The 11,636-nt window shown below is 51.8% G+C and overlaps 1 protein-coding gene across 1 annotated transcript; it reads right to left on the reverse strand.

Moving 5' to 3' along the window:
- Window positions 1-8,671, reverse strand: C1QTNF2 (C1q and TNF related 2). The gene is made up of 3 exons (XM_082323872.1): window positions 8,605-8,671; window positions 1,996-2,244; window positions 1-665 (listed from the first exon to the last, which is right to left on the reverse strand). The coding sequence occupies exons 2-3, from the start codon at window positions 2,234-2,236 to the stop codon at window positions 52-54; spliced, it is 855 nt and encodes a 284-aa protein (XP_082179998.1). The 5' UTR covers window positions 2,237-2,244; window positions 8,605-8,671; the 3' UTR covers window positions 1-51.
- Between the last annotated feature and the right edge of the window lie 2,965 nt (window positions 8,672-11,636).

Consider the following 11,636-nt stretch of genomic DNA (forward strand, 5'->3'; position numbering starts at 1 on the left):
GACTGAGGTCTCATGCATTTCCTATTTTTCTGCACAGGCTAGTTTCTCATCCTATATTTCATTGAGATAATCTTGATCAGGATATATCAGGAAGCCAGTAAATAAGCTGTCTGTCCAGTAGGGATCATAAAAGAGCCCATTTTGTTCCGAGTAGAAGATCTGCAGCCATACCTCATCCTCCTGCTTCAGAGAGAGGATGGTTGATCCAGAGGCAACGTCATGGTTCCCAGTGTTGGCATCAAAAGTCTTGATTCGGTACTGCCCGTTGTGGACCAAGCCAATGGCCAAATGTTTGTTGGCCAAAGTGATATCGTAAGTGAAGTAGTAAATACCTGGGATGCTGCATATAAATTTCCCACTGGAAGTATTGTAATGTCCTCCCTCGTTCATCAGGATCCTGTCAAATTTGATGGGCAGCCTTTCCCTTGGGTAGCTCTTTGAGACTGCCACAGAGAAGGCAGATTTGGCTTTGTTGGCATTACAGGTGCAGGGTCCTGGCATCCCGGTCTCGCCCTTGTTCCCTTTGGGCCCTTTCTTTCCCGGTGCCCCATTTTTTCCAGGATTGCCCTTTAAACCCTTGGGCCCTCGTGGGCCTGCCTTGCCAATAGCTCCTGCTTTCCCTTTTGGTCCTGGCTTGCCAGGGTTTCCTGTTCTGCCTTGTGGACCTAGAAGACAAATAACCTTGTAAACTTTTCAGTGAAAAAGATGATATGGCAAGTGGAAGGGGGTTGTATCATTGCAGTGGTATATTTTCATTTAGGAGGAAAACCTTGCTGGTGAGAATCCTGATGAAATACCACCTGGGGCTGGACATCTGCCAGGACTGACCGACCATGTTAAGTAGGTAGCTGGCATGATAACAATGGGACTTGGGAGCAGGACAGTCTGTCCCTTTTAAGGACCAAAAGGCTGGTTCAGTTATCTGGCTCACTTGAGAAAAGGGAGTAATTAATTATAAAGCTAGCCAAGAACAAGCTTTAAATGTTTGGGTTTTTCAGGAGTGGGACAGGTTTTTGCAGCTCTTGGAGCCTAGCTTTGAGCAGATGGAGTGCTCTTAATCTCCTCTCTCTCTCTCTCTTTTTACATTTAACATGAAACTGTTGTTTTAAAAAAAAATAAAAAAATCTAGGTGTAGAAAAGCCCAGCCTAGCTGGGGGATGATCCGGTCATGAACCAGAAGGCACCCAGTGCAGGGACTGCCTTGAGACGGGCAGCGAGTTGAGCTGTCACAGTGATGCTGAAACTGCTGATTAGTGCTGATTGCAGTGGTGTCTGATATAAGACAAGTTCACGAGGATTTATACCCTATCTCTTGACCTGCTGTAGCAAGACTAGATTTAAATGCAGCTGTGGGTGGAAATCTGTTCTCCAGATTCCCCGTTTTGAGGGTAGGAGAAGAGAATAAGATGCAGCTTTGGCATGCTGGTGTTCGCTGAATCAGGAGTGCACTCTAGTGTGGCAACGGGAAATCACTGTTTTCTCACCATAGCTGGTCCTGATGCTTACTGACTGTGAGGCTGGGTCTAAGAGAGCCCCATCTCAGGATTAAAGAAGGGTTGTTGTTTGCTTTGATTTAGATTGAGCATGGTCAGAGCAGTGCTTGTCACCCAGCTAGAGCGCTCCAGGGAGCAAGTGCTTCCTTTTTCCCGCTGACTTTGTTTCGCTTGAGAGCAGGAGTCGGAGGCAGCACTTTGTCCCATCTGGAGAGCCTAGATCAGAACAGGGAAAATCTCACTTCATAACAAAATGATGCCAATAGGAATTGCGTGCAGCATTAAGATGCTATGAGCAAATAATGTGAGTCTGACCCCCCCGGCAGGAACTGACAAATGTGAGATGTTGGAGGGCGGAGAGTGGAATTTCTAGAAGAGTTTCCTATGAGATGTTGTCTGTCCTGGGGCTCAGATTTGGGGTGACAGGTTGCTGTTAACTGGGCCGTTGCGCTATTGCTTTTGCATTTTACCCTTGTTGTGTTAAGAAGCACTTTTTTCTTACCTTCATCGCCGTGCTCGCCTTTATCCCCGTCCTTGCCATCCTTGCCATCTTTGCCCGGGAAGCCCATCCTGCCAACCGTCCCCGGAGCCCCGGGTGCGCCAGGGGGGCCGGGGGGCCCGGGGGGCCCCGGCAGGCTGCACGCCAGCTGGGGACCTTCCTGCAGCACTCCCTTGGCAAAGCCCCCGAGGATGTGGTTTGCCACACAGGGCACAGTCCAGAGGAGGAGGACAGCGGAGATCATGGCGCAGCCTGTAAAAAGGAGATGGGACGTGGCTGTTACGCGTGGTAGCCAGCATGTGTGGGCACGGCAGTGTCCCCTCCACTGGGACGGTGTGTTGTAGAGACTTGCATGGAAATGGGAGATAATGGGGCTTTTTTTGGCAGGGTGGAGGAGCTGTTTGTTTTGGTGTGACATGAATGCAAGGATTTGGCTCATGGAGTTTTCAGGTCTGACCAATATTTTTTTTCAAACTTGGTCTTCTCTGAGTCTGTATCCGTGGCCATCCCTCATTTTGATTTGTTCCCTGGGCCTCCTTTCCCCTCAAAACACAAGTAGCGATGCCAGAGGGGTGCAGAAAGCAGCTGCTCGGGACTAGTGGTGTGGAGGAAGGGGAAAGGGTTTTGGTGTAAACCACCCTGCGGCTGGGTCACTGGGGTCCCTTACCAAGCACAAAACCCATCGTGCGATGCAGGGCTGAATTCAGAAGATGGGCTTGCGGAGGCTTTAGGCCAAGGCAGTCCTTACTGCGTTTTGCCTGACAGTATGAATTGAGCCTCTTAGCTAGCTGAGGAGGCCTCATTCCTCATCGCAGCTTGGCTGCACGGCCCTGCGCGACCTGCAGCCGAATCCCCTACCAAGCCTCTGGCTCAGTGTCAGGGTGCAGCTGCCCCTGCAGCCGTGACCGGCCCCGCCGCAGCCTCCGCCGGTAGTTTTCTAACCTCCGGCTGTGCTGACCTGCCTCTCTGTGGGCGCAGTAGCTCAGTCTTTGTTTGTTACTAACATTCACCTTGGAAAGAAAGGTAACTGTTAAAACCTGGGCTGTTGTTTGTCTCCTGGCTCTGTAAAGTAAGCCCATTGGTTTATAGCAAACACCAAGGTGGTTTTTTGGAGCATTCCAGGTTCTGCCTTCATTCACAGGGGGAGGCTGAGCCTCCTGGGCTTGTCTCACTCCACTGCTGGATGGAGACATAGTGATAGAGAATAATTTCTGGAATAAAGCTATTCCCATGAACCTGCTCATGATACAGAGCAGTTATTATACAGTAAAATATCCCTCTGGATGTCTGCACATGGAGCTGTTTGCAAATACTATGTTCCATGTGCAACTCCTGAGTAACTCCACTGCATCTTGAAATAGTGCTCAGATGCATCAGCAGCTTAGAGAAGATGCTCAAAATCAGGCTGATTGACAAGAACCCATCTTCATGCATGACCCACCTGAGACTCTGGATGTTAGAAGCATTTAAAACAGAATTTGGGTTCTACCCACAGTTACAGATATACTAAAAAAGATAACTTCCCCTGCGGTACCAATTTCTGACTACCCATGGGTAAAGGTGCTCCTGCCATCCCCTCCCCAGAACAGAAGGCCTCCCCATGCCTGGGCTGAGGATTGTTTGCTCCCTTTGTCTGCCGGTGAGGGAGGTCATAGCCATGGCCACCAGCTCCCCAGCAGGGCTGGTGCTCCCTGGTGGGCACTGACCATGGGCTGGGGGGAGACACTGATGGAGTCGGGCTCTTTTCCAGTTGTATGAATACGGAAACAAGCTGGTGCGGGGATGAAAGGCATTCCCTGCCCCAATTTCTTTCCTTCAGCTTCTGTAGCTAGACTAGCCCTTGGAGAAATGAGACACGAAGCCTAGAACTGCCCCGTACAAATCTGTGGCTGGTTCACTGTTTGCTCAGTAGCTCTTTGATTAGGAGAGAAAAAGCTAAGCCAAAGGATTTTTTTTTTTAAAGGTATTAGGCATGTATCAGTTTGATACAACTCCTACCCCCAGGCTAAGAGGTGCACACTCTTATTTGATAGAAAAGACTCCTATGAAATTCAGTCTTTTCCATTATTACAGCCACTTCTGACGGTAGGGGGTTAAATATTTTACAAGAATCATCTGTTTGCATGGGGTTTCTTATCACATCCTGAAGTCCTGCTAACGAAATGCAGAATATAAGTGAGGACTGAAAAGCAAGCAAGCTGCCTTTCACATATTTCTTCAAGCTTTGGTGCTGAGGCAAATTTTTAGTTAAACACTGATGCAATAGAAGATGAGCTGGGATATCCCAGACTTTTCAATCTGTCAGCAGCCTTTTGGTCAGGCAAGGTCCTGCTTGGCATTAAGTCAAATACTGGGAGGCTTTAGCATCTCCCCAGTAGTGCTATGTTTAACTCCTGCACTGGAAATAAGATGCTTAACGTTTTGTATAAATTTCATGTTGGCCTTAGCACTCTCATGCTGGTATTGGCTCTCAAAGGGGGTGGAAATTGATATCACGTGCTCCGAATCCAGCGAGCAATATGCTACATATTAATGCTGAGTGGGAGCCCCCCAGCTCTGCGATATGTATAATTAAGAACATGCAGAGGAGTGGGAAATGCAAAACAGGTCTCCAGGCTGGATCCAGCTGCTAAGCCATTTTGTTCCTCAGCTCTCTTTTGCTTTTCTTACACCTAAGTTTATTTGCTGCTGGTGAAAGGTGTCGGTTTAATGGCCTTGTGAGATGGAAATCACCAACCAGTATTAACATGAATGGTTGAATAAAGGCTTTTTGGTTCACGGAAAGGTAAACAAAATGTTAAAATGCCCGTGGAGTGCGGAGATGCCAAGAAAAGCTACATCCCTGCTTCCCAGTAACCACCTCAAATGGGGCAGAAGAGAAGTGAGAGGCGTCTGGAGGTGGATGACACTAATAAGTTGTGGCAAGGAAAAATGTCATGGTGGAGCAGAGCCTGGAAAAAAGCTGGAACTGCTTCATGTAGAGAAGAAACGGGCAAGAGGGAGTGCAGGGCAGGAGGGCAGCTCCTTCTCTTAAATTTTTTTTACAATAAGTACTTCTATTACCTTCAGACAACCCAGCTAGTTGGCCTGATGGGATAAAAAGTGGCAAACAAAACACCCTGAGGCTGGGAGGTTTGTAGTACCGATACTTGGATAGACAGGGAATATTCAACTACCTGGAGCCATGCTCTGGTGCAGCTCCCGAGCCGGTGTTAATTAACAGCTCCACAAGAACATTTCATCCCACATCTCAGCAGTGCGTGTGGGATGCAAAGCACAGCCGCGTTCACAAGAGGATCTATAAATAACCTCTTAAAGAAATCTCTTTGAAAGAAAACAACCTCGTGCTGTTCCACCTTAAAAGGAAAATTGCTCCTCGATGTAGAACGTATGATGAGCTCCAAAAAGCAAATTGGAAACAGATCAGCATCTTTCCTCTCTGCAGTATGGGCGGCAGGCCTGGCACTGGAGGCCGTGCAGCATGGTTTCAGCTGAGGTCTTACTTTTCTAATGACATTTTAATGTCTTTGTTAATAGGGTTTTGGAGACTTTTTGGCCGTGACCGATGCCTATTGTGTGGGAGTGTGCGCCGTGCCCAGGGGGTTACGAGAGCTGACTGGTGGTGGAGGACTGCTGAGGGAGGAGAGGAGATCCTGTGTTGTCTGACCGGGTGATGGCTGCAGTTTGTACCTGCCACTGAAATGCAGGTGTTCAGCGCCTCAGCACCCCAGGAGAGCGCGCTGGTATTGGGCCCTGATTTCAGCACAGGAAAAGAAAGAGGACCAGCTTCACTTAACAAGCTAGCTCGGGTGTCCGCAGCGTAGGCATGGCTGGCCGCGCCTTAGGGCTGCCCTGCCCCAGCTTCTCCCCAGCAGAGCCTGGGGCAGCACCAGGACTTGCTTGAGGTTATCAAGTGCGTTGGTGCCGAGCTTGGGCCAGAGCAGAGGTGCTCCGGCCCTTCACGTGTGGAGTGCCTCTTCCTTGGTGACAGAATGTTGGTGATGGGCAAGATCTCATGCACGCAGAAATGCTTTTCTTCCCAATACTTAAAAATGTCCTATCCATTCATTGAGTCGCTCTGAAATGATGTCTTCTGAAATATTTAGCAGCAATGGTGTTTTCTAGGTTGCTCGGTTGAAGAAGACCAAACTCTCGGGCTCAGGAGATGGTGCGACTTGTGGTGGGCACGTGATGGACAAGGGCGGCACTGAGTTGCTCTGAGGTAGAGGGTCTTGGAGGAAAGACCCTTTGAGCTCCCAGATGCTGGGTTGGCTCTGGCTGAGACCTCATGTTCTGATCGTAGCTGGTCAAACCTCCACCCAGAGAGAGAGGAGAGAGGCTCCAAAATGTGCTGCAAATGTCTGGGCGCTGAGGTGGAAGGATGAGGCTCAGACAGGTGATGTGACAGGTGCCCATCAGCTGGGTTTGAGAGACAGTGATTCCCCGAGTCCTTCACTGGAATCGATGGAAATTGCTGCTGTGGGTCCAGGGCATTCCCTGGCATCAGGGTAGTCTGTAAAACTGTGCTGTGGATCCCCCCTGGGTAATTTGGGGGAATACTTGTCAGCAAGCAAACTAGGAAGGGGACGATTTTGGAAAACATTCACTCTTGAATCTTAGAGCTGGAACACACCTTTATAGAAAATACCTCAGGGCAAATAAAGACAGAATGTCTAATTTGCAAGCATGGTACGTGCAGAGCTGAGCGCTTACTGGCTTCTCTCTTCCTAACAAGCCACATGTTTAGGGGCCTTCACTATAATTACCTAATAAAATGTAATGAATGACTCGGAGCAAGCATGTGTCTGAAGTGGGATGTTCTGGCTCTGCCCCATGGCCCTTATGTGACACCCCCTTTCTGGTTTAGGAGGTTTCGTTGTCGTGGCTCGTTGCTTTGGTGGGTCCTTCTCTTCCCGCTGGAGCTCAGGCCCTGGGCAGAGGCTGCCCCGGGCCATGGCTCTCCCTGCAGCAGGGGCCTGGGGGCGAGACTGGGGCTTAGCTTTCCTTGGGATCGAGAAATGCTGGGCATGGGTGGGCTGCCTGGCTCCCCAGCTGCCCTAACCAGCCTGTTTGAAGCAGATGCTTGTACACTCAGCAGGATTTGAACTTGACCCCTCCATGGTGAAGCCTGAGCGTCCCATGAGCTTCTGTAGCACATGGAGCGTCTGTGCAGGGGGACTGCAAACCCATGCTCTCATAGCTTTTCTGTGCATGCTCCTTGTCGCGTCCAGTGCATCACTCTGTCACCTGAGAGCCTCCGTCCCTAGGAGCTGTGTCCCCACAGGGCTCCTTGCAGCCCCCAGTCCCGACCTGCAGCTCCCATTTCTGCTGGCTGCTGCAGCGTGGGATGGGCTTGCTGCTGCTGGAGAGGCCTTGCAGGCAGGAGCCTGGGGGACACATCCCGTGCCGTGTCTCCCCTATAGGTTTGGCTGCCACAGCGTCCCTGCTCCGCGTGGCTCCTGCAAGCCCCTGTGCGACCACCCTCATCCCAGCCCTGCTGCAGGTGAGCTTCCTGAGCAACTTCACAGTTTAGGAGCCAGACCAATTCTATAGATCTATATGCATTAAAAAGGTGTTTCTGTAAGAAGAGATTCTGCCTGTGAGAGTGAGCCCCAGGTGCGAAGGATCAGTTGTACTTTCTGGCATTTACAGAGCAGCTGGGCTGAAATCCCATCAGAGGGAAATTCCCTGTTTTGGTGGCACGTGCAGTGGCCGGACGGTGACTTTTGGCCAGGGAAGCCACCCTGTGCCATGCGGTGGTGGCGCGTGGCTGCCCACGGGGAGGAAAAGCGTCGGGGGGAGAGAAGAGGAGAGAGTCTGGGGAGAAGCGCTGCTCGGAGGGAGCGGGGAGCTCTGACAGCCTGAGAGGGGACCCAGCAGCGAACAAGCGACTGTGCTTTCTGCTCCGTTTCCTTTCAATACTCGAGGCTTTCTTAAACAAAACAACCATCTTCCTGCTTCACAATTTCTCAGCGTACCTCAAGGCGTCTTAATTAGTCTTCAAAATAGTCGTTATCCCCATGAGCTCAGTTCTCAGCTCTCATGGTTGCCCTGTGGCATCCCTGCGGTGGAAGCACAAGGAGCCCTTGGGTGTGCAGGGCTGATTGAGATAAAATAAGGTGTGCCGCTGGTGACAGCAGCTGAAGTGGGTGTATTTAATTTCTGATATAAGCCAGTGAAGTAGTTATACCAGATATGAGTTTGATCTGTTATCTGCTGTTGCGCAAAGCAATGTCAAAGGAGATAAAGGAGAGCGATGCATCTTCTGTGCCTGAACCTGCATCACCGTCTCAGCTTTGGGCAGCCAGGGATGCCTGTGGCAAACTTTTCCCAGCCCTGAGCTAAAGCCCCGTTACAGGAGCTGCCGATTGATACCAGAGCGAAGGGAGAGGCTGCAGTTTCGGCTGGACGAGGCGGGTGCTCCCAGCAAAATTCTGAGGACTGCTTCCTTCCTGGAGTATTTCTTTTAACGGGCGACTGTTGCCTTTACGGATTCCTGTGCAGGCATTGGAAACCTGAGTGCTCACTGATTTAGACCTTATTTGGTAAGTTTTTGAAGTTAAGGTTAAGAGGAGGGAGGCAAAATAAAAAAGGAAGAGTGAATCTACTCACCAAGACTAATCTCTTCAGTGAGATCTTGACAGGCGCTGGAAACCTGCACGATTTTAAGCAGATGTTTTGCTGCAGATCGTTGTCACGCGCAGAGCCCAAGCCCCGTCCTGCCGCAGCAGCCTCCTTCTGAGGGGCGTGCAATGTTGACTTCGGTCTTTTATTAACGTTTTACTCCTTTTTGTGCGGATTGCTAGCTTCCTGCAGCAGCTCCGGGTTTTGGCTCGATGTTGCCGGAGGCATATTTTTATTATTGTGTAATGGGTCTGTGCCTCGTCCTCCGTCACGTGGCACGGGAAGAAATTTTTACGCACATATGGCTGGGAAGCTCTTGGTGCTTGGGGAGCTTTTTCCTTTCTCTCCCTTGCAGTCTTATATGAAAGGCTCAGGAGTTGCCTGGATAATTTCTAACCGATTCTGCCCCTCTCTGCTGTAGCTGCTGCCTGGGCAAGCAGAATTTTTAAGGGGACGGTAACGCAGATCAGACCAGGGGACAACTTTGACACTTGATCCTGGAGCAAGGGAAGCAAATCTTGTCCTAAGGGTGGAAACTTGCTTCTAAAACAATTTAGGCAAACAGATAATGGCAGATCACTCCAGGCTTGAATTAAAGGACATCATCGTGAAGCAGCAGCTTTGCAAATGCGAATTTTGAGAGGAAACTGCATGTACCTCAGTGTTGCTTCAGGCGGATGCGCCAGACAAAGCATGGAGACTTTGCCATAGGGATGGCAGGGTGGGAATGCTTCTGTCTTTGGAAAGGGTTGGGATTTTGTTTTAAGCTTGCAAAGTAATTACAGAACCCTAGCAATTGCTTAAGGTAAGGCGGTAACACCAGAAGCAGTGGCCGAAGCTGGAGTTCAGCTTTAGCACTGCCAACACAGAAGTGTTAAGCCACAGTAAATCCCTGTCCCTTCTTGTTTCCCCACTGCAGCAAGTCATGGTGTTAAGGTCTGAGCAGCGCTGACATCCCAGCTTACACCAGCCCATTAAACACAGAATTTGCAACCCCAGGGAGGTGCAGGGGTGCAGAGAGACGAACGGGGGGGTGGGGTGGGTGGAAGGGTTTCCTGGCCCCGCTCCCCCCGCCCACCCCTTCTCTCCCTCCCCGCTTTGCAGGACGCTCTGTGATGCTGCCAGGGTTGGTACGGACCAGACTCACCTTTTTAAGGGAGTGGCGGGGAGAATCTAAACAGGAGCTGTGAGATGACCCAGACAGAGAGCCTGGCCCCACAGGTGCCCAGGTGGGCAGCGTGGGAGGTTATGGGGGACCCGCGACCCTGCCAGGAGGGCAGCGATGGCCCTGGGGCCATCGTCACCCACGCAGAGTGGGTTGCTGGTGCTCCTGGCCGCAGCCTGCGGGTCCTGGTTGTGGGTGCGTGGTTCCTGCTCTGCCCCGGCCAGGATCCTGCGCGGGGCTTGGGACGGGTGTGTGCTCGGTGGTGGGGCTCCAGGCCCTGCCCTGCTGCTCTCCAGCCAGTAAATATTTTCTGCTCAGTGTAGATTATCAGCTGATTGGGAGTATGCTGGAAGTATCATTCCCTACTCTGCCAGAATTCATCCTTATCAGAGCTGTTGTGGGTTTCTTTTTAAGCTTTCCCCTGCACTTGCTGTTGGACATGGTGGGAGTGGATATAACGTGAAAATGAAGTATGTATACAGTTTGCTTTGTGAGCTGTAATCAGCTCAGCTGCTCCTGGGAGGGGTGGGAACGTTTGGCTGAGGAAGCACAGGGCTGCTTTCGTGCTGTGCCGATGGTCCTGCAGAGCTCCTTCAGAGCCGGCGCCCCGGCTCCCTGAGGGCTCGGCGATGTTCCCTGCCATTGAACCCCCTCCAGAACAACCCCCCTCCCCAAACCCATGGAATCATCGCCTTAAATTTCACTGCGATAAGGGCTGTTTTAGAGAAGCTGCCGTATGGCTGCGGAGCTCTGGCTGCGGAGCTCTGGCGTGCCCATGGGGAGCTGCCCCCAGCCCCGCTGCCCCCGCGCATCGGGCGAGCGCAGGCGGGGACGCCCCCAGAGACGGGCTCTGAGAGCCGCTCTCCCCTGGGGCAGCTCGGGTGATCGGTCGAATGTGAATTCTCACTTTTTGCCTGTTTCCATGAAGTCTGTAGGAACCCGGTTCTCTAGGAGAGCCTCTCCCGCCCTGGGTGCGGGGCTGGAGTCGGCCAAAAGGCTCAAGGCATTGCACGTGCGTGGGTCCTGCCCCGGGTTTCTTACGAGACCAGATGAAAACTTCCTGGGGGCTTTGCCGAGGTGCCGGTCGGACTGTCCTGGGAAACCACGGAGCTTTCCTCAGACACTAGTGGTGCGGAGAAGAAAAGGCCCTTATGCTTATCCCAAGCCTGCCCCATGGCAGCTGTGCTAGGGCACTGGGGCTTTGGGATGGGTGCGAAACAGGCCAGGGACGAAACGATGCTTGAAAATACAGCAGTCCTGCTGGGCAATTCAAGGCGTGACTGGGGAAGTCGCAGTTACCGGTGATTTTGTGCCCGGATCTGCGGTGTGCTGAAGGCAGCGAGAGCATGACCTAGTTGGGTGGCGTGGGGAGCGGCAGCGCTGGGAAGCTCCTGCCAGGCAGATGGAAAATATGCTTGTGCTTCAACGCCGAGCCGAGCTCACCCCGGGTACCAGACAGCTCTGCTGGAGAACATGTTTGGCAGCGCACTTTGTTAAATAAATAAACTGCCTGATCACAGTGAAACAGAGCAGCTCTGAGTCTCGGTTCTCAGTTTTGGTTTTTTTTTTTTTTTTCTTCAGCTAGACATTGCAGGGAAGCATTACAAGAGATCACATCCCGTCTGTGCTGCTTTTTAGCAAAGGCCTCCTGCCATTTTCACCATTGATCACGGGGAAGGCGGCTCGTTGCTGCAGCACAGGGAGCCTGCTCCTGCCTCAGCAAAGCCCCATGGGACATGCGTGGGACCGGGGTGCAGGTCCCCACCGCCGACGGGCTGCGGGGGCCTGTGCGGTGCTTCCTCCTCGGCAGCAAAGCCCCCCTGCCCGCACCGCCCCTCGCGGCCCCCGCGCCAGC

Source organism: Platalea leucorodia (genome assembly GCF_965183815.1).
Source record: "Platalea leucorodia genome assembly, chromosome: 11".
NCBI classification, from domain to species: Eukaryota; Metazoa; Chordata; class Aves; order Pelecaniformes; family Threskiornithidae; genus Platalea; species Platalea leucorodia.

What these genes read in the sequence shown, in the direction of transcription:
- C1QTNF2 (XM_082323872.1), bottom strand. Translation starts at nt 2,236, where the DNA reads ATGATCTCCGCTGTCCTCCTCCTCTGGACTGTGCCCTGTGTGGCAAAC. An exon ending in AGGCGAGCACGGCGATGAAG is followed by an intron (nt 666 to 1,995) that starts GTAAGAAAAAAG and finishes TTTGTCTTCTAG; the next exon opens with GTCCACAAGGCAGAACAGGA.